Raw genomic sequence first — 21,859 nt, 5'->3', positions numbered from 1 at the left:
GGGCAGCCAGCCAGCTCCTCAAATTTAACACCCCGCCCGACACTTGGACCCACTCTCATCTGTGCTGGATTTGCCAAAAGGCAGTCACAGCAGGTGCTTAAGGCCATTAAGAAAATATAAACTTCTGGGGAAAGAATGTGATATTCCAAAAATGCACCAAAGCTCCTCCCATTGTGCACCGTTCTCTGTGAGCTGCTTGGGGGAGGAGCACCTAACATCTGTGGGTAGGGACCCAGTTCTCTGCTCAGCGCTCCCTATCATCTCCAGAGCTGGTCCTCCCCAGCAGCCTTGGGCACGCTAACATCCACGTGGACTTCTCTGGCATGCCCCCACATCCGTTTTTTAAATCTTGATGCTTCTCTTGCCCCAAAGGCCCCACACGCTCCCTTCCTCTCCACCAGCCACCTCCAGTCCCTGCTTGCTTGGGTCTGCAACACAGTTGTTGCCTCCTAATGGACCCTGCCATGCCGTCCTGTGCCATGAGTCACCTCCACCAACTACAGAGCAGGCATACATGTCACACTCCTGCTCAAATAGCTCTGCCGCCCCCTCCCCCAAGTCCAAGCCCCGGCCTAGAGGTCAAGGCCCTCCCGCTGTGATTTTCACCACACCCCTCCTCGCAGACCCTGGGCTCCAGCCAAACCAGACTTCTTGCCATCTGGGAACATATGTTCCCTCTGCCCAAAATAATCTACATCCATCTCCACCTGTCAAGATCCGTCCTCGTTCAATAAATAGTACATGGACAATTGGCCATTTGAAGGAAATTTTTTAGATTCTCTGGTTCAAAGTATGCACCAAAATGTTACAAACCAGAATTAAACGTAAAACATGATGTAATCACATACGTTTTAAAAAACAGTTTAAAGTCTGAAAAATATATGATCATCAAAAGCGAGAATATATGAAAAACGAGAAGATCCTAGGATCAAAACCAAAGACCGAGATCTTCATCAGGCAGAACCAGGCCGGTCAGAACCAGGCCGGTGGGCAAGGCGCAGAGGGGCGGCAAGTCCCTCCCGAGCGGAGTCGGGTCGCCGCGGCGGGACGGCCGGCAGGACCTCAAGGAGCAGCCGCGGGGGAACCTTTCACGGAAGCCAAACGGGGTGCGGCGCCCGCAGAGGCCCATGGCCTCCCTGGACCAGATGCTTTTCACCGGACCGGCCCGCCCTCTGAGGGCGGTGGACGGAAGCTGCGTCCCCACCCCCGCCCCGCACCCCTCCTCCCCTCCGGCCCTTGGCGATGACGTCACCGCGCCCACGTGAGGCGGAGCGCCCGCCATTCCCGGGCCGTTGCCCAGCAACGCTACCGGGTCAGCTTTGTTCGGAGACCGGATGACCCCGGCATCCTCCCTCCTTTAATGCCTCTCCCTTTGGATGTCACCACAATCATAACCGCTGTCCCTACAAGGAAGTGCACTTATTTCGACGAGTCTGGCACCCGGGAAACACGCGACCGCAAAAAGGACGCACAAGGTCTCCTCCCCGGGCCCTCCCACATCCTTCACCTCCCGGGACGCTCTCCCCTTCCCAGGGCGCCGCGCGCCGCGACGTCACTGTTCTGCGCCCCGCTGCCGCCGCGGCGCGCGGCGCTTCCGGCCGCGAGGACGTGTGGGCGGGGCGGGTGGCGTCAGGGGGCGCGCGCCGGAAGCTGGCGCGAGCCGGGCGGAAGTGGCGGGGCGGAGCGCGGGGCGATGGGGGGCGGCGGCGGCGGCGGCGGCCGGCGATGAGCAGCGGGAGCGCGTGAGCGGCCGGCGGGCGAGGCTGGGGGCCCCGGAGAGCGAGCCGCAGGGCGGAGGGCGGGCGCGAGCGCGGCGGGCGGCGGCGGCGGCCGAGGCGCGGCGGCGGCGGCGACGGCGGCCGAGAAGATGGCGGACGGCGACAGCGGCAGTGAACGCGGCGGCGGCGGCGGGCCCGGCAGCTTCCAGCCCGCGGCCCGCGGCGGCGAGCAGGAGACTCAGGAGTTGGCCTCGAAGCGGCTGGACATCCAGAACAAGCGCTTCTACCTGGACGTGAAGCAGAACGCTAAGGGCCGCTTCCTGAAGATCGCCGAGGTGGGCGCGGGGGGCTCCAAGAGCCGCTTGACGCTGTCCATGGCGGTGGCCGCTGAGTTCCGCGACTACTTGGGCGATTTCATCGAGCACTACGCGCAGCTGGGCCCCAGCAGCCCGGAACAGGTGGCGGCGGCGGCGGCGGGCGCCGAGGACGGCGGCGGGCCGCGGCGCGCGCTCAAGAGCGAGTTCCTGGTGCGCGAGAACCGCAAGTACTACCTGGACCTCAAGGAGAACCAGCGCGGCCGCTTTCTACGCATCCGCCAGACAGTCAACCGCGGCGGCGGCGGCCCCGGGCCCGGCGGCCTGCAGAGCGGGCAGACCATCGCGCTGCCCGCGCAGGGCCTCATCGAGTTCCGGGACGCCCTGGCGAAGCTCATCGACGACTACGGCGGCGACGACGACGAGCTGGCGGGGGGCCCGGGCGGTGGCGCGGGGGGCGCGGGCGGCGGCCTTTACGGCGAGCTCCCAGAAGGCACCTCCATCACCGTGGACTCCAAGCGCTTCTTCTTCGACGTGGGCTGCAACAAGTACGGCGTGTTCCTGCGAGTGAGCGAGGTGAAGCCGTCCTACCGCAACGCCATCACCGTCCCCTTCAAGGCCTGGGGCAAGTTCGGGGGCGCCTTTTGCCGGTACGCGGACGAGATGAAAGAGATCCAGGAGCGGCAGAGGGATAAGCTGTACGAGCGACGCGGTGGGGACGAGTCGGAGGGCGAGGAGGTGGACGAGGATTGAAGTGCGTCGCTTCCCCGATGGGGCCCCCAGCCCCGCCACCATTCCCTTGGCTGGAGAGCCCCCTTCCTGCTCATCCCCAGGGAGCTAGCGGAGGCGGAGCAAGGGGGCCCCGTCGGGAGAACACAAAGTTAAAAAATAATACAGTTCATTAAGAGAAATAACCACAAAAGAACAGTCGCGGACAATTCGGGAAAAGCAGCAAAGTTCCAAGGAATTGACAGCAGCCTGCAAAGAGGAGACAACCTGAGCAAAATCGTCTTGGTTTCCGTAGTTTCCAGTTGGGGTTTGTGACCCCGCCAGGGTAGCCCTGCAGCGGGGGCAGATCCTAACGTGCCCAGGGCCAGGGAACACTCGAGTTCCCCAGACCCGTCCATGACAGCTGCATTTGTGTTCTACCCGGATGTCCTGGCCTGACGATCTCTCCGGACCTCACTGTTCTGGGGTCGATCTCTTCACCTCCATTGAAATGAGCATATTGGATCTAGGTCTTCGTGGAATTCTTGAGAAGAGAGAGGCCTTGGCCTTTGCCCAGTTCTGAGGGTACAGGGTTCATGAAAAGGAGTGCAACTTTAAATAATCATGGACAGGGCAGAATAAGAATTCCAGAAGCCACCGGGGAATACAGAAACAAATTGGGTCCATTTTGTCTGAAATGGTTTTGCGTGGAACCTGGACCAGTGTCCGTGTCTCTTTGTGGCATTGTTTTCCTGGTGCAAATGGATTCAGATGTCAGTCCTTCAACTAGAATCTGTTACTAAAGGATTTTAGAAGCTGGCCACGTTTTTTTCCGAGCCAAGAGCGATTTTACATTGGGGGCTGCTGAGGTAGGCACAGGAAGAAATCCGGCATCAAGCACAGGGAGGACTGTTTGAGTGGATTAGTTGCTGCTCGCTAAAGTCCTTCCCCCGGTCTCTAGACACGGAGGTCATGACCAAGAGGTGGCTTAGGGATGAAGGAGAGCCAGGTCCCTGTGGCTGCTCCGCCTGAGCCACTGAATTATGGCTAATTCGGCTGTTTGGGCCACTGGTTGGCTGAGGGATTTTCAAGCCTAAAACTTGAAGATACCTACAAGAGGAACAGTGTGGCTACAAGCCTGAGCTTTAATGGAATATATGTCCTCGCAGTAAAGTTGGAAATAACCAAAACTGAAGTCTTCACCTACCTTCAGTTCCGTCTGTGGATTTGTTCACATACTAAAGATCCTCAGGTCCAGAATTCCAGCAGCATCTATTCTTTTAAAGTCAGTTTTTAAGAACTCGATCCATTGTTTCAGTACCTCCCGATCAAAGTTGGCAAGTGATGGATGAGTGATTGGAGCAGTGTGCCCTTTAGAAGCTGAGATCCATCGGAATGGAGATGAAGGGAACGTGCAAATGCTGACTATGTCCTGGAAGCATTTTTAGACCATCCTGAAATTTCAACAGACTGGCTTTTGCCAGTTTATCCAGCTGTTTTTCAAGAATAAAAGTTGGGGTTTTCAAGGATCGCCTCTTCTATATTTTACATGGATTTTCAGTAGAAATGATTTTTACTAATCAAGTTAATCCCACCCCATCACAAGGTATTTCTAGAAGTGTCACAGACCTAGGTGACTTTGAATTGAACGGGAGCTAACGTTCTTTCCAAAGTTTGTAGGTATCCTTTGTGCGACACCTTCTCAACCAGGAGGCAAGTAACCCCACCTCCACGATCTTAGTATTTTTTTTTTTAACTGCATGCCTGCCCTTTATCTGAGCTGCCATTTAATTTATTGCATATCCTTTTATTATCTGAGTTTGGTATTCAATCTCTACAATCCTTTTGTATTTATTGGGAAATAAGTAATCAACAAAAAGGTCGTCTTCATGCATCGTGGCCGAGAGGGAGGGAAAGAACTGTACATAAAATTAGGCTTTTTTAAAAAATTAGACTATGATTCAGAATACTGTTGATCTTAGTTTTGTTTTTAAAAAAAAAACAAAAAAAAAACAGTGGAAGAGCCACAAACATTGGTGCCCTTTTCAGACTCTTTCTGTACTCTCATCCTCCACAGTAGACTTTTTAAACAGATTTTTTTTAAAGCTTTTTCTTTTTTTAAAAGAAACTTTCTCCGTCGCAAAGAATGTTTCCTAAACTGTATGGGAGCAATAGTATTTTTGATGTTTTAATGACATCCGTATATACTTGTACTGTATTTTGTACCACAAGGCAGCTGTTTTCAATAATGTCCTGCTGTATTGACCTATGTGTTTTGAGTGTCGATTTCTTTGCTGCGGAGAACAAATCCCTAAACCGTTTCCATAAGGGCGCCGCGAAGCTAGCGTGAGGTTTGCAGAAACTGTTTCAGTTTCCAACTTTGAGGCAGCACTGACAAGCCAGGTTGCAGCTCTCCGTGAACTGCCGTGACTTGTTCGTTTTCAAGCTGCGTACAATTCCTGTTTAGACCAACTTGTTTTCTTGCTTCGGTGGTGGTTCTGTTGCTCAGCTCGAGTGAGCCAGTTCAATTTTGCAAAGGTGCAGCGCCTCCCCTTTGGAAGGGGTTGGTGTATTTTTTTTTCTTTCCTTTTTGTTTGGCCGAATTGGAGTAACTAGATTCTGTAGAAATGACAGGGTCTTCACAATCCTTCACCAGTGGCTACTAAGCTATAATTAGCTGAAGAGAAAGAATGTGGAAGTGCTCTGAGGCATACAGAGTATATGCCAAGAACACTACCATATATGGCATCAGCTTTGGTTACCAGAGAAATTTTCTTAGTCATTAGACCGTATAACAGTAATATATCATATGTAAATCTTTAGATGTCAATTTGAGAATCCTCCAAAAAAAGGAGCAAAGAATGCATAAGCTATGTGTTGGAAAAAGTAATTTATATTAAAATTTTGACCTGCCTACGTAAGATTAAGTGGTAAACGTCATAGTGGTGGGTTTTTAAGTCTTAACCAATCTCAAAGGTTTGTTTCTCCTGCAGGGGGTGGTTCGCTGCCTCTCTTCTCGCTGCAGGAAGATTACAGAAGGGTGTGGACTAGTTGTAGCATTTCACTGACCCTGATTCCACTCACTGTTCTGGGGCAATAGAAATCCGCGAAGCACGGAGACTGCTCTTTTGATGTGTGGCCTCTTGACGAGGCAGGATTTCAGAACTCCTTCAGAAACAGCGCTTAGCAAAGAAAATCTGTTAATTCCAGTCAGAAAAATGGCATTACAGACTCTGGGAAACAACCAGATTTTTTTTTTTTGGTTCTGGTTTTCATCCTCTACTACGAACAGTGATTTAGGGTTTGTCCTTTAACCTTGGCAAGCATCCCGGCTAATCACATGTTCAAAATAGTTCTAAGAAGTGGGGAACGAAAATTCTTTTTACGATCATTGGTAGAGTGTTTCTCAAGCCAGTGCCATTCTGGACACGAGAAGTCCAATGGCAGGAACGGAATCAAAAGAGCGAAACTCTGTGGCGAGATCCCGCCATCGCCTCGTGGTTTCTATTGTCCCCACTGTCGTTCGAGTAGCGGGGCGGTTCTAGTCCGCAGAGAAAGCCTTCAGTGCATGTGCTGCACAGAGCGCCACGTGAATCTGTATGGCACCCAAAACTCAAAAGTGGAAACCCAATGGGAAACGCAGACACCCTGAGCTGCCATGGGAGGCGTGGAGTCGGTCAGAAGGGCTGTGGCCGTGGCACACACACGGCCACTTGTAAGGTCACTTTCCACAACGGTTTGCTGCCAGCCGGTGGAGGGGCTGCGGGGGGCACGGGCGGCTCGGCCCCTCCTGCTCCCTCCGGCCCCTCCCTCGCCTGGCAGTAAATTGCAGGTCTTTCAAGGAGACACAAGCTTCAGTTTTCTCAAAACAAAACAGTTATCCTGTCTTATCTGAAAAAGTGCAGGGTTGTGGGCAGAAGAGGCTGGTTATAATAATGCCCTCATATTGAGTGGTCTGTAAACGGCTACACACTTCAGGCGCATAGTTGCTGAGGATGCTTTGTTCTGTGTGACCTTGACCGGCTCTACTGGAGGGTAGAGTGACCTGCACAAGGTATCGAGCGGTAACTATGGCTTGGCGTCCGCCTTGCTCTGGAGGCGGATGACCTTAGGGAGAAGCTTGAGTGTGTAAGCCATGCACATACGTATTCTTCACTGTAAAATTTGTTTTCATTTTTAACCCAGTTACGGTACTTTGTCCAATGCACAACTGATCTCTCAGTAGATATTCATTTGCAAATAACGTGGCCTTGATCAGTGAGAGGGACGGAGGGAAGTGACCTCATGGGTGCGAAGGTGACTCACCGAGAGGCCTTGTGCGGGCCACTCTTGGTGTCCTATGCGTGCCTGGTCCGGCTCCTTTCCAAACCTGGGGAAAGTTCGTGGTTTTGACCCTGGAGTTATCAATTCAATTGAGTTGTCTTCTATTTTTAGGAAGGATCAGAATTGCTCTGATAAGTAACAAAGTTGACTGCTTTGGTGTCCAATCTCAGGTTTTAGAATAGAGAGAGTGGTGTAAAATCCCACTGTTAACTCTTCAAACGATTTTAATGCAATCCACCCTAAAAATCACATGCACGAGGCCTGTTCAGAGAGCAGAGCCTCCCATCGTTTTGCTCCTCTTCCACTTTGTACTTCACTTGAGAAAGTGTCGAGTGATCTTACATTGTATATTTCCATTTGAACCCCGACATATTTCTCAAAGATAAAGCACTTTTTGATAATGAAATTCATGGGATCTTCATGTGATGTGGATCATGGTTTCTCAGGCTCCCTTAGGTAATCTGCTTACGAATATTGTTCTGTGTAAGAAGAGTGAAAACCTTTGCTAATGTTAGGAAGTTTGTATTGTTGATCCAGAATGCATTCTGCTAGCTTCCAGTCGATGGGAGAGTAAACAATGCTGCAATCACAATTTAAAAAGTTACTTTCCCTTAAGCCTTAAGGTAACTTTTTTTTTTTTTTCCTGTCAACAACAGCACTGAAGTTAGAGAAGTGAATGAGATTATCAGTTTTCAGGGTTGGTTTTAGAGTACTGTAAATCCATGAGCTGTCTTCCTAAACAGTTACTATCCCCCCTTGAATAAACTGGATAGTGGGCGCATGGGTGGGCTGGGGGGATAACTTGTAGAAAAGAGAAAAGAAAGAAAACCACATTTACCTTAAGAAAAATACAGACACAAAAAGTGCTTGTCGGCGCCCCGTTTTTGAAATTGCAGATAGAGGGCGGATATGGCAAAAATGGAATCTCATTTTCCCAGTTTCTAAATCTAGGAAAGCAAAGTCATTGATTATCAAACACCCCCCCCCCAAGTCTTAAGAGCTCACACTCGGGGACAGTGAGTTCATTTATCCCAGTTCGAGAGTTAAAGTCACTGTTTCCAGCCCTTGGTCTTAAAATGTAGTTTCATTACTGATGGATTCAACAGACCCTTCTTTCAATAAATGTGGTCCAGTGGTCAGGATGAAAATCTGATTTGGAAAATAAAAAAATAATAAAGGTGTATCATGAAGACTTAACTACTCTGGCAAGTTCCAGGTGATACCCGTTCCCCTTGATCCAAGTAAGACTTTTATGAATGTATTCTGTATTCCCTGAGGAAACAGGGAATATGCCATCAGTGTGATTACCTTGTTCACCATCTTTTCCATTTCGTTTGCAAATCTGACTCCTGCCTCTCGAGTTAGACATGCGGACCGGGAGCGGTAAAGCCACGGGAAAACACCGCAGACATCGTGTGGGTCGTTTCCCTGCTCCGCGGGGCTCCTCATCGCAGGAGAGCAGAGCTTTGTTTGAAGCCAAGATGTTGTTTTCCCCCATAGGTGATTGTAAGAGACAGTCTGATGAAGGAGCGTGACCGTACTTTTGACTAGCATGAGATCGTGAGTCTAGGAGCAAATGTCGAGTGCCCTGTGTGGGAAATGTCCACCGACCCGGATAAGAGAGGGTCGATTGTGTCTGTAGGACGGTGACCTGTGGGGCCATCCTACTGAGGGAAAGCGGTGGATGCCTTCGCGTTGCCCGTGCGCGAGCCAGGGTGTTGCAGGTGCCGCGAGCTTGTCTTTCTTTCCTGCCTCCAGTAAGTCCTGCAGCAGACTTTCCCCGGTCTCACCCTGTGTCGTAAGAGCAGGCTAGTTCAAAAAAACCCTGTTGGAAACAGAATGGCAAGTAGGATATTCCTTCCCTTTTTAAATTCCCTTTTCAGGGACACACAAGTGCAGGGAGAGAGGCCCAAGAAAATTGCAGGACAGGATTCTCTCACGAAGCACATTTGTGTCGTAGGGATTTGGGGGTGTCGTTGCTCATCGCTCCGATACGAGGCATAAACCTGCAGGTCACCTCCGCGCACAAAAGCTCTCTGGATTCCTAGAAATTCATAGATGGAGCAGAAGTCCAAGCACAGGGCGCACTTCTAGAGCCCAGTTTTACGTGTTGTGCCCGCAGGAGAGTGTATGTGGGGTCTTTCTCAGTCATCATCAGTATGCGTGTGATAGCTAAGATGATTGGTGTATTTGAACCGTTAGTGGGGATTTAGTCATCCTTTTGCTCCTTCGTGCAAATGTTTTTCCAGGATCATTTCTCAGAGTCCATTTGTCTTCTGATACGTTTCCAGACAGCACACTTTCCATCCTGTAGGAACCCTCACTGCCGGTCATAATCGCCAGGGGCTTCCTTAGACTAGACGGTTCACTCCAAAGTTGGGACTGATGTCCTGCCCGTAGAGACTCTGCGGAAGTCGTTTCAATGATTTAAAACCAAATCTTGGTGGCAGGAGACCGAGCTTCCTGATCTAGACGGACAACTAGGTACTTAAAAAGGGGTTTGGGGGTGTCTTCAGTCTCTGTGTAAATACCCACATCCTTGTACGTTGTAAACCAAGTGTGTATTCCTGTGTATGAATTTGTAGAACTGATTTCTGCTTCAAGAGAAGCCGCACCTTTAATTTTATAAGGTCCCCTCCACCCATAACCCTATAAATATTTGTAAATAGAACACTAAAATTTGTAGCGATAGGATCAACTTGGGAATATCTGCTGAGAGACCAAAAAGTTCATTTTTTTTAAGTACCTTGGTTAAAGAGTAAAGATTATTCCTCTTATTTTTTAAAAGAAGAATGCACTTTAACAGCTGCATGGGCGATTCAAACAAGCCCGTGAGGTGCAGTGCCGTTCAGAAATCACACTTCCTGGATACCGTTCAGAAGCAGAGTGTAGACGGGCTGTTGCGCTCACGGCCTGGAGGTGGAAGCCCGGGTGCCAGTCCGCGTGGACGCGAGCAAGGCAGCCGCGAGAGCACAGCCGGAAGCTTCTGACAGGCCTGTGACAGGCGGGTCCCGTATTGACCACTAACTAGCAAAACGGACAGAAACACAGAGACAAAAGTTGAAGAATCCTTACTGCTGGTGTGCACTCCTTACAGTAGCAGATTTTGCAAATGGAGTTTTACAGTCTATATTTAAAAATTGTATGTTTGTAACAAATAAAGTATGCGGAAAAGTGAATGACTGTGTGCTGGCATCTCTGATTCCAGGAAGCAGGGGGTGATGGGGAGGGAAGGACCCCTCTGCACGCTGGGCTCACGAGTGGGCCTGGAATTGGGCGAGTTCCCTTCTGGAAGGACCCAGAAGCCCTCTCGGCTGTCATCGGGAAGACAGCCCGCGAGTCCCAGAGCCCTCGGGGGTACGAGGCCCTTCGTGCGTCTGTAAGCATCTGCAGGAAGTTGGGGTTGTGTGTTAGTCTCCTGCTGCGGTCCCTATCCCAGAAAGGCCACTAGTCGCTGTCGTTTCTGGCCTTCTGGCTATTAAGCCCTGTCCTTCCCAGTGGTGGCGAGAAACTGCTCCCCCGGGGTCACCCCTTGGCCGTCACAGCTGACTGCCCATGGAGCGGGTAGGCCAGTGCTCCCCGGCCTGGAAGGAAAAATAAAACTCTTGCATCCTAGATCCCAGCCGGGGTCCCAAACCTTTTGGCCTCAGGAACCCCTTTACACCTACCTACAGACTCCCCCCAAGGAGCTTTTATCTTGCAGGCCAATGTCAACTGATACCTATCATATTAGACGTTTAATTTTAAGACAAAAGTATGCACCCCGTGGGCTACCAGCCACAGCTCTCCTGGAAAAGGCGGGCTGGTGAGAATGAGGTCAGAGGCAGGCAGCACTGTGGCTGGGCGGTGGTCCTGACTCAAGGACCCCAGTGGCCCCCCTGCTGAAGATGAGGCATGGAGAGTAGTGCAGCTATCACCCCCTGGTGCCCCCGGGTTTCTCCAGCTGACTTACAGACTCTTGCTATGGAATACCCCCTCTGTGCCCATCCCCATGGTGTCCCTGGGACTCGTGGCCCTGGCAGTGGCCTGCGCTGCAGACCCCGTCGGGGAGCCACAGGCCCCCTGCACCAGAGCCTTTGGGATACAGACAGAGGTGTCCTGAGCGCTTTGTTCTAGCTTTTTAAGCTCCTCCTGAGTGGGGGATGCGAACCAGCGGCCTGCGGGATCTCAGGGAACCAAGAGAGATGGTGAAGGGCTGGGACTCTCTGCTGCAGGAAAAGTAAAGAAACAGGATGGCAGAGCAGTCCCTGGACTGGCTTTACCTCGTGGCCCTGGTGCCTCGACTGCCCACACCTCGACCCACGCCTGAAACGACAACTCCTCAGGACGGTTTGCAGGGGGCAGCCCTCCCCGGGGAGTCCGGGGCTCCTGTTCGCTCCCAGGGTGGGGCTTGGGGTGCTGCACCCCTGGCGAGCTCCCAGGGGCAGGGACAGGACCGCACTGTGACCCACAGGGAGCTCAGAGCCCACTCAGGCTGCAGGGGTGCTTTCCCGGCCCGTGGGCCTTTTGGTTGCCGTGAGCTCACTTCTGTCCCTGGCTCTGTCACACGCTAGCAGGGTGGCTCTGGGCAAATACCTAACACAGAAATCCTTGGGGTCCCCCGCTGGTCTGGTGTCCGGAGCAGCCACCTGGTGGCCGCTACTGGAATCTGTACGGGACTGAGTTTGGTCCTCTAGAGCCCCTACGTGCAGGCATGCCCCGGCTGCAGAAGACGAAGAAGAAGAAGAAGGCGCAGTGAGAACAGTGGGATTCTGGGGAGAAGGAGGGGGAAGCCGAGTCCCGCGCGCGGTCTCCTGGAGGCCAGGACCGGCCGCAGCCAGTGCATCTCCCTCCTTAGCGACCGCCCTGTGCGCGATCTCAGATCCCCAGACGCCCCTCCGCAGACCTCCAGGGTGGGGGGGCCCGTGGGCCCAGCATGGGCGGCAGACACGGGAAGCAGTGGGGAGCCGCTCGCTGGGCTCTGGGAGGTGCTGGAGCGCACCTGGGGCGGGGGGAGGATAGGGCTCCGGGTGATGCGCCAGGTGCCTCTGCTCCCCGCCTGTGCTCTCCACCACCACCGAGAGAGGCCCTTGGGGTCCAGCTGATCCAGTCTCCACAGCTGGGAAGCAGACAGCAGCCCAAGCCATCAAGATGGGGCCCGGCCTCCACTCCTTGAGGAGACAGCCCCGCTGAAGCTAGAAGGTGGTACCCAAGCGGGAGGTGACTTCTCTCGGGCCACCGCGGGCGGTTCGCTGTTTAGACCTCAGGGCCCCAGTTCGGGCCTCCCAGCTCGTTAGTGGAGAGGAGTGAGCACACATCTAAGCCAGTTCTCAGGGCTGCTGCCCCATTCCCATGCCTGGGGCGGCAGGCAGTGCACCAAGGTCTGCAGGACCTCCTAGAGTTCCTACAGAAAAGCAGCCATGGAGAAACGGTGGGTCCCACTCATCAATGTCCTCAGGGTATGGTGTCTGAGAACAAAATTAAAACAGGTCCCCAAAGTTAAAACAGAAAACCGTGCTGATTTGGTTCATCGGTGTCAGGGACCCAGAAGGAAAATGCTAGTCTTGTATCAGGGTGAGCCCAACTCAACTGTGAGGACCAACAGCTCGCTCTAGACCCTCCAATCATGCTTTCCCTCCCAGAACACAAGCGGTTCCAAAGGCACATTGCAGGGGTGCGTTGGAGTCGGACAGGTACTTCATATGAAGCCAGCGGGAAGAGCAAGTGGACCTGAAAAGGGCCCCTTTTATGCTATTTTGTACTTTTTCCCAGCCTAGGTGTCAAACCAAGAAACAGCCAAGTTAATAAGTAAGAACAGCCAGTGGTCCGTTACTCAAGTGCACACCAGGCTTCCCAGGGCAGAGCTCAGGGTGTGGACTGAAGCTGCGGGTGGGGGCCCAGACACAGCCTTGCTCCGGCTTCCCCAACTTCTTCCTCCCCAGGCTCTGCCAGGAAGCCCTCCTAGACTGTCCCACCCTCAAAATCGTCCTGTCCTTTGCTCATTTATTCGGCACCCCTCATAACCGGTGGGCATCTTTTTGGCAATTAAAATCTCCAGGGCCTCCTGGGTGGCTCAGTCAGTTAAGCGTCTGCCTTCCTCTCGGGTCATGATCCCAGGGTCCTGAGATCGAGTCCCACATTGGGCTCCCTGCTCAGTGGGGAGTCTGCTTCTCCCTCTGCCGCTCCCCCTGCTTGTGTTCTCTCTCTCTGACAAATTAATAAATAAAACCTTTAAAAAATTAAATAAAATCTCCAAACTTTCTTTTATTATAAAAATTCGGGCATACTCATTTTGACAGATGTGAACAGTGGAAAATCACTGGAAAGAAATAAAAATGAATGTTCTCTCTTTCTCCAAACCCACTCCTTAAAGGTAACCACTGGTAAACAATTCAGCATGCATCCTTTTGAAAAATGTTGATAATTTAAAAAAAATCTCAGCAGTGGTAAGTGCCCACCACATTTATGTATGGTTTTTGTTTAGATTATTTATTTATTTATTTGTTTATTCATTCATTCATTCATTCATTTGAGAGAGAGAGAGAGGGAGAGGGAGAGGGAGAGAAAGCACAAGGCGGGGGGGGGGAGGGGCAGAGGGAGAGGGAGAAGCAGAACCCCAGCTGAGCAGGGCTCCCGACCTGGGGCTCGATCCCAGGACCCTGAGACCATGACCTGAGCCAAAGGCAGACGCTTCACAGACTGAGCCACCCCGGCGCCCCTGAATGTATTGGTATATATTGAGAACATGTCGCATTGGCTCACCAGGTAAAATGACACAGCATCCTCGGTAGGTACACTGATGGCTCTTCCTTGCGTGTTGCTCTGGGCCACAAAGCCAACTCCGATGCAGAAACTGAATTGAAAAGTAACCTACTTTTTCACGATTTTAGGTTCCATTGAGTCAGGCACGGGCACACCCATCTTCCCTAGAGGCAAAACAAAAACTTTTGAGCCTCTGGAATTGAGAGAAAAGTGTCTTTATTTCGTGAGCTCTGATGAATGGAGCAATTGTTTGCTGGTTGTGCTTCTGATCGACTTTGTGTGTGTTTCAGGACAACAGCTCGCAGTCACATTCAGCAGTCGAGAAAGGGAGTGATGGTCACCTGCTCTCAGGCATCCGGCGACCTGCGTGTCTGTGTCACGAGACTATCGTGCAATTTAGGAACAAGAAAAGTTGTGGTTTTGTTTTTTTTTTTATTCTGTGACCTACAGTGAGGATTTCCTGACCGTACCTACATCTCGCTGCTTCTGACCTTGAAGCTTTGGCTTAGAATTTGGAGAGAGAGCCTTTGTGAATACGCACGTCGTGTCCCTAGCAATGCCTAGTTCAGAACATGAGGTCAGCCTCAAGCATAAATAATACAAAAAGAGAAAGCATGTTCGGTTCTCAGGAAGAATGGCTGAAAACAGTGTGCCAGGGGCAGGAGAGCTGCTGTCAGCAGTGTGGAACGTTCTCCTGCAGCAGCTGCTGTTTCCTGGCTGTGAAAACCCAGCTGGGGACGTCACTCAGGCAAGTGACTCATCAGGACAGGGGGTCTCATTTGTCTGCTCAGCTGACACCACGCCTTTCCTGCGGAGGCCACGAGCTTGCTTTGAATACACCTGCTGGCCTCTTCCAGACCTCTGGCAGCTGAAGGTTTTCTCTTCTGTGGACGGGACTTAGGATAAAACAAGTCTGGGGGGACACCAGGGCTTCTCACTCCGGGTTTCTACACTGTCCCTGCCATTTGCCTTCCAGGTCCCCACACTTGGAGGGAGCCAGCCCTTCGGGTTCCCTGAAAAGCTGCTTTCACCTACCCTCCAAGGGCCAGGCCTGACCTGGTGGCGAGGGTGCATTTTAGAGCAGGGCTGGGGGCACGGGCAGGGACATTAAGCCCACAGTGTGACAGGCTGAGCACCTGCCGAGCCCACAAACCGGGTCCTCCCAGGACTCAGCGAGCAGGACTTCACATGTTTTCACTCTGCATCAAGGAGCACACTTCCCCTTTGTGCAGAAGAAGGTAACCCCCACTGTTAAATCTCAATGCATGTGAAAGATGATTGCCAAAGGACGCTTTCCAGTTACAGCCCTCCAGACTGAGCCGGGGTCCCAGAAGAAGAGCAGAGCTGCTCTCGAACGAGTTGTGCTTCAGCGCCCTGTGCTAGGAGCGTTTTGGGGCCTTCTAGACCTAAATGGCCCAAGGGCAGCCACAGTTAAGAACAGCACTAGTCTGCCACGGCCGTTTCCGGACTCTTTATGTGGGTCCTGGGGATTCTGGATGCATAAAGGTAAAAGCAATCACACACAAGAAGAAATAGGTACAGACAACTCAGAGAAAAAAAGTGCCACCAGTGGTCCATGATTGTATGAAAATCAACTCCCTCATAATAAGAGAAATACAAAGTAAAACTGAGATGCTATTTCTCACTCCACAGGTAAATCCTCGGGTCCATGGGCACTCACGTATTGCTGCGGGAGCACACAGCCCCCCGGGAAACGGTCTGGAGAGATCTAGCACAATGACCCGAGAAGCTGGCCTTTGACCCGGCAATCCTGATTCTAGGCATCCTGGCAACGCTGTGGCAAATGCATGGCCGCTGGGCCCCCTTGTCCCTATGTTCTCCACAGTGAGGTCTCACAGGTGAATTTTTATGGCCCCAACATTTACGTTTGCTACTCATTTTTTTAAAAAGATTATATTTATTTATTTGACAGAGAGAGAGAGACAGCCAGCAAGAGAGGGAACACAAGCAGGGGGAGTGGGAGAGGGAGAAGCAGGCTCCCAGCGGAGCATGGAGCCCGATGCGGGGCTCGATCCCAGAACCCCGGGATCACACCCTGAGGCAAAGGCAGACACTTAAGGACTGCGCCACCCAGGTGCCCCCGCTACTCATTTTTGACCAAATGTCTATGTTGAACTATTATACTGTATTCCTAACCTTTTCTTTAGGGCAAGCTGAAAACTATTTTATTCGGAATACTAAAGCAATTTCCTCTTCCTTTTGTCTTTTCACCGACTACAAGTCAAATTTGAGGAGCCTCAGATTTTTGATTGTTTTAAAAAGAAATTACAGGCCTGGGGGGGGTTTCTTTTTGAATAAACAGATGTTGGCATTCATTACAATTTAACATCTGGCTTTTTCTTTTTTTCTTTTTTTTGGTAAGATTTTATTTATTTATTTGTTAGAGAGAGAGAGCACAAGTAGGGGGAGTGGCGGAGGGAGAAGCAGGCACCCTGCTGAGCAGGAAGCCCAATGTGGGGCTTGATTCCAGGACCCTGAGATGATGACCTGAGCCGAAGGCAGCTGCTTAACTGACTGAGCCACCCAGGTGCCCCTAATGTCTTGCTTTTTTCTTTTTTGAGTCTACCTTTTCAAATAGATAACATGTTTCAAAATCAAAACAATATAAAAAGGAGATTGAAGTCTTGCTCCCTACTGACTCCATCCATCCCCTTCCTCCCATGGTGACACTTGCCTTGGACTGGACAGTCGCATGCTGCCTGTCACCTCAGGCCCCCCCCCATGTTGCCCACCAGTTGTCATGTGTTACAGGGTATTATTTCCACTTTTGTTAGAACGAGAAGACAGGAGCTTAGGGACTGCTGGCTTGTCCCGGCTTGGTACTGAGTACGGCAGACAGAGTGCACGCTTGACGACGTCGTTAAAGTTGAGAAGAGACCAGCAATGACCTTCTCTGTGCCTGACCTTTCCAAACCCAACAGATCATGTCCCTGTCAAGCCCGAGGGGAGGGTGCTCGCCCTTGGGGTGGCTGGGAACAGGTAGTGGTGGGAGGTGGTGTGAAGGCTGCTGTCTGGGGTCAGCGGGAAATCCTAGGTGACGGGTGTTTGAACTGCGTACAGAACGAACCCCAAATGTTCTTGCTACAGTGCCTTTATCATTTAGTGTGTGGTGGAAATCTCTAACTAACCATTTTTTATAATGCTTTACTATTCCACGATAAACTCTTCCAGCAAGAGTGAGCTTTAAAAAGTACGTATCTGGAGCGCCTGGGTGGCTCAGTCAGTTAGGCGTCTGCCTTCGGCTCAGGTCATGATCTCAGGGTCCTGGGATCGAGTCCCACGTCGGGCTCCCTGCTCAGCGGGGAGCCTGCTTCTCCCTCTCCCTCTGGCCCTCTCCCTGCTTGTGCTCACTCTCTCTTTCGCTCTTTCTCTGTCTCTGATAAATACAATCTATAAAAAAATAAAAAATAAAAAAGTATGTATCTAATGTGCTCCTGGCTGGCTCAGTCGGTAGAGCAAGCAGCTCTTGATCTCGGGGTCACTGGGCATAGAGATTGCTTAAAGAAACTTAAAAAAATAAAGTGTGTATCTAACAAAAACTGAGTGAATACAGAGTGTCCATTTCCACACGTGACTTGCAGTGAAGTTTTGTTGACCTTGATGTCCTAGCAAGTTCAATGGCTGGAATACCAGGGACACGAATCTGCAGCTCTAACTTCAAAAACCAGCAGTTGCTTTAAATAAACTTTGCCCAGAGACAAGGATAGCTGTTAATACATAGACGACTTTAGCAGAATCATTTCCAGTCACGTGATACCAGTTCAATCAGTGCCTTGACCTGACAGAATCAGCAACTTTATCAGTTCTCCTAAGGTTCAAATTTTCACTCGGTCCTTATGATCAATGCTGATGGTGAAATCATCTGATACCGTTTGAATGTTACTACGAAATCAGTTTAAAAGTTCAACAGCTGGGGGAGCCTGCCTGGCTCCTGGGGAGACCATGGGACTTCTGATCTCAGGGTTATGAGTTTGAGCCCCACCTTGGGCATAAAGCTTAGCTTAGGGGGAAAAAAAAGAGTCCAACAACTAAGACGAAATTGATCTTGTGGTACTCTGAATGCACAGTGGAGTGGAGCCTAATGGTGCAAAAAAGTGCTTGCAAGATGAAGAAAGCTATGGAGCGTAAGTGCACTTGGAACCGGACGTGGAGCGCATAACTCATAAGGAGTCCAGGCAAGCTGTGATCGCCTCCCCACTCAAACGTGCGGCGCAGTCGTCAACTTTGAACAAGCTTCAGAGCAGCTAACCTACCAAATTGTTGTCAGACGGTGAACGTTGAATCTAACAAGCACTTGATGTGGGTTTTCTCTCTTTGTTGTTCAATATCCTATTTTAGAAATGCTTGAGCCTTTGAAAATCAACACATACTGAATTGAATTGGCATTTCTCCTTGTAAATGAGGTCTCTAAATTTTGGTAGTATTTGGTTCAAAATCAATTGGAAATCGTTCAACTAAGCAACTGATGCATGAATTGGTAAGAGACTTCAGCTTTTGATGCGTCCTGAATTGTCATTCTCCGCTATTCCCAAATAAATCCATTTTAGCTGGTGGGAAAAAAAACACAAAAAGGAAAGACACTTCAGCTTTTTTTTTTTTTTAAGATTTTATTTATTTATTCGCCAGAGAGAGACAGCCAGCGAGAGAGGGAACACAAGCAGGGGGAGTGGGAGAGGAAGAAGCAGGCTCATAGCGGAGGAGCCTGATGTGGGACTCGATCCCATAACGCTGGGATCACGCCCTGAGCCAAAGGCAGATGATTAACCGCTGTGCCACCCAGGCGCCCCAACACTTCAGCTTTTGAAACTGTTAGTTGTGATTATTGGAAGCCACGCTGGGAAACAGGAAAACAGTGAACGTGGTCCCTTCAGAAGGAAGGGAAGGATGAACAAATTAAATAATGGCAGAGCACTCTGGGATATCTCAGCTTGTGGACAGACTCTTTTAGCGGAATTCCTATTTTAAATTGGATAAACGTTTATTCTGTCCTGCGATGGACTGAAATCGAGAGGGTCTTCTGTGTCGTAGCATCGAAATTTGGTGAACAGTCAAAAGAATCAGAGACCGCTTACAAACGACTTGACACAACTCACACGGCCTTTCCAGATCTTTCTCTCGTATAAAATGTGGATCATAGATTGTACTTTGCTTTTTATTATAAGGATTGAAAAGCATGCATGGAAGACACTTAACACTAAGGAAGGTGTCTAGCACAAGGAGGTAGGCTTTCAAATTTTAAGGCTGCATGAGTTTTAACTCTTGAAAAATGTAGTCATTTGTTCTATTATCACATTAATTTTTAATTTTACTTCTCTTCTCCCCCATGTAAAATTAAAATATTTTTAAATGCATTTTTCATAAAGGCACTTATAAAGCTGACACATAGCCAAGGAACACAATTTAGAAAATACCAAAGAGTATTCAAAAGCCAACCCACATCCCACCCTAAATAATTCATTGTTAAGTGTTGATTCATTTCCTGGCAATGCATTTCTATGTGAATGACTGAATGAGAAAAAGAAAGCGAATTCTCTGCACTCAGCTTCCAGCACCATTTCTTGAAAAGACTGTGCTTTGCACATTGATTCATCTCGACACACTTGTCAAATAAATACCAAGTGACCAAGGAAGGACTCCGGTCAATGCCACTGATCTATCTACCCTATGCCAGCACCGTGCCATCTCGATCACTGCAGCTTTCTGGAAAGTTTTATTTTTATTTATTTTTTAAAATATTTTTATTTATTTACTTGAGAGAGAGAGAGCAAGAAAGCACAAGTGGGGAAGAGGCAGAGGGAGAAGCAGACTCTTGGCTAAGCAGAGAGCCCGACATGGGGCTTGATCCCAGGACCCTGGGATCATGACCTGAGCCGAAGGCAGACGCTTAACCAACTGAGCCACCCAGGCGCCCCTGTGGTAAGTTTTAAAATCAAGGAGTGTGGGTTTTGCCTCAGTCACTCCCACTAAGTATGGTACTAGCTGTGGGTTTTCCATAGATGGCCTCTGTCAGGTTGAAGAAGTTCCCCTCTAATCTTAGTTGTTGGGTGTTTTTACGATGAAAAGGTGTTGGATTTTGTCAAATGCTTTATCTGCCTCTATTGAGATGATCATGTGGTTTTTGTCCTTTATTCTACTGATATGGCATATTGCATTGATTTTCTTATGTTGAACCAACCTTGCATTCCCAGGATACAAGCCTTTTTACAGGTTGCTGTTTTCACAAGTTGAGGAATTTGTTTCTATATCTGTAAGGGAGATTGGTGTCTGGGATATTTTCTTCTCATAGGGTTTCTGTCCTACTTTAGTCCCAGGGTAATACTGGCATCATATAATGAACTGGGAAGTGTCCCCTCTATTTCTTGGAGGAGTTTGTGATGGATTGGCATGAATTCTTCTGATAGAATTCAACAGTGAAGACTAGCCTTTTCTTTGTAGGAATATCTTAAATTACTAATTCAATTTCTCTACTTGTCATATGTCTATTCAGATTTTCTACTGTTTTCTGGAGTCTGGTTTGGGAGTTTATATCTTCCCAGGACTCTGCCCATTTCATGTAGGTTATTTAATTCGTGGGCACACAGTTGTCCAAAAACATTCCCTGTTAGTCCTCCTTATTTCTGTAAGGTCGGTAGTGATCTTCCCTCTCTCACTTCTGATTTCACTAATCTGGATGCTCTTTTTCTTGTTTAGTTTAGCTGAACGCTTGTCAATTCTATTGATCTTTGCAAAGAACCAACTTTTAGTGTCACTAATCTAGTTCTGTTGTTTTTCTTATTCTCCATTTCCTCTCAAATCTGTATGTTCTTCCTTCTACTTGCTTTTAGTTGGCTCTTCTTTTGTGTTTTATTGCGTAAGGAAATAATGCATGCACATCCCACAAATTCAAGGTGACCGAAGGTTTTTGTAAGGAAACGATTTTCCTTCAAAAACATTTGTTACTCCTTTGCTTTCCTTTGGATTTGCTTCAACGTAACCCAGCTAGAGGTGGGGCAGATGTAAATGTAAATATAAAATAAAGTGGCCATGAGTCCACGGTCACTAGTTGTGCAAGGGGTACTTCAAGTTCATTGTACTATTTGTTTGACCTTTGCATACATGCAAAACATTTTTTTCTTTTTAAACACTTATTTTTTTAAGATTTTTAAAATATATATATTTATTTGTCAGAGAGAGAGAGCACAAGCAGGGGGAGTGGCAGGCAGAGGGAGAAGCAAACTCCCCCACTGAGCAGGGAGTCTGATGTGGGGCTCGATCCCAGGATCCTGGGATCATGACCTGAGCAGAAGGCAGAGGTTTAACCTTTAAAACTTTCACAATAAAAAATTACAAATATATGTATCCTGTGCCTATCAATCAAGGTCTGTTCAGATTCCAGAAAACATGCCAGTTGTCTGAACAGAGAAGATACAAAGGATCGTTAACTGGATACAGAGTTGTTAACTGATACAGGGTAAACGGAGGGCTCTAAGTTGTTGACAACTGGCAAATATCTTGAAGAAAAGAAAGGAAAACCTTAGAACCCTAGGGGAAGGGCCTGTGGGCTGGAGCTCACACCTGAGGGAAGAAGAGCTGGCTGGACTGCCGAGTGGGAGGGAGTGACCAGTCTGGTTTTGCAGGTGCTGGGAAAACAGATTCAACTACAGCTACGGAAGGAGTAAAGCATTGCTTAGGTGATGCTCAGAGCAAGCAGACAGACTTGCGTCCCTCTTCCTGCCCGTCTCGTGGTTTCCCTCCGATGCTCCCTAGGCAAAACCTAGCAGGGAAGCAGGCGGCAAAACAGACGTGTGTGCAGGGCCCCAGGCTCTGGTGTGTTTTCTGGAACCTGAACAGACCTTGATTGATAGGCACAGGATATGTATATTTGTAATTTTTTATTATGAAAAGTTTTAAAGGGGGACACCTGGGTGGCTCAGTCGATTAAGCCTCTGCCTTCCCCTTCGGCTCAGGTCAGGAGGATACTGCATTCTGACTGACCTCATCCAAACCAGGCAGGTTCTGGTTCATGGAAGTCACCGTCTGCCACTGGGGGCTGGC

General features: G+C 49.6%; 1 protein-coding gene across 1 annotated transcript; it reads left to right on the top strand.

Annotated features, from left to right (window-relative positions):
- Positions 1-1,867: 1,867 nt before the first annotated feature.
- PURB (purine rich element binding protein B) lies at positions 1,868-10,242 on the top strand. Its single transcript, XM_040644477.1, has one exon. The coding sequence runs from the start codon at positions 1,868-1,870 to the stop codon at positions 2,783-2,785; it is 918 nt and encodes a 305-aa protein (XP_040500411.1). The 3' UTR covers positions 2,786-10,242.
- Positions 10,243-21,859: the final 11,617 nt, after the last annotated feature.

The sequence above is a fragment of the Ursus maritimus genome, unplaced genomic scaffold, assembly GCF_017311325.1.
Source record: "Ursus maritimus isolate PB19 unplaced genomic scaffold, ASM1731132v1 scaffold_3, whole genome shotgun sequence".
In the NCBI taxonomy this organism is placed as follows: domain Eukaryota; kingdom Metazoa; phylum Chordata; class Mammalia; order Carnivora; family Ursidae; genus Ursus; species Ursus maritimus.
Note: the sequence above shows the minus strand (reverse complement) of the source record. Positions and strands in the feature narration are given on the sequence as shown.

Coding starts and splice junctions, on each gene's coding strand:
- PURB (XM_040644477.1), top strand. CDS start 1,868: ATGGCGGACGGCGACAGCGGCAGTGAACGCGGCGGCGGCGGCGGGCCC.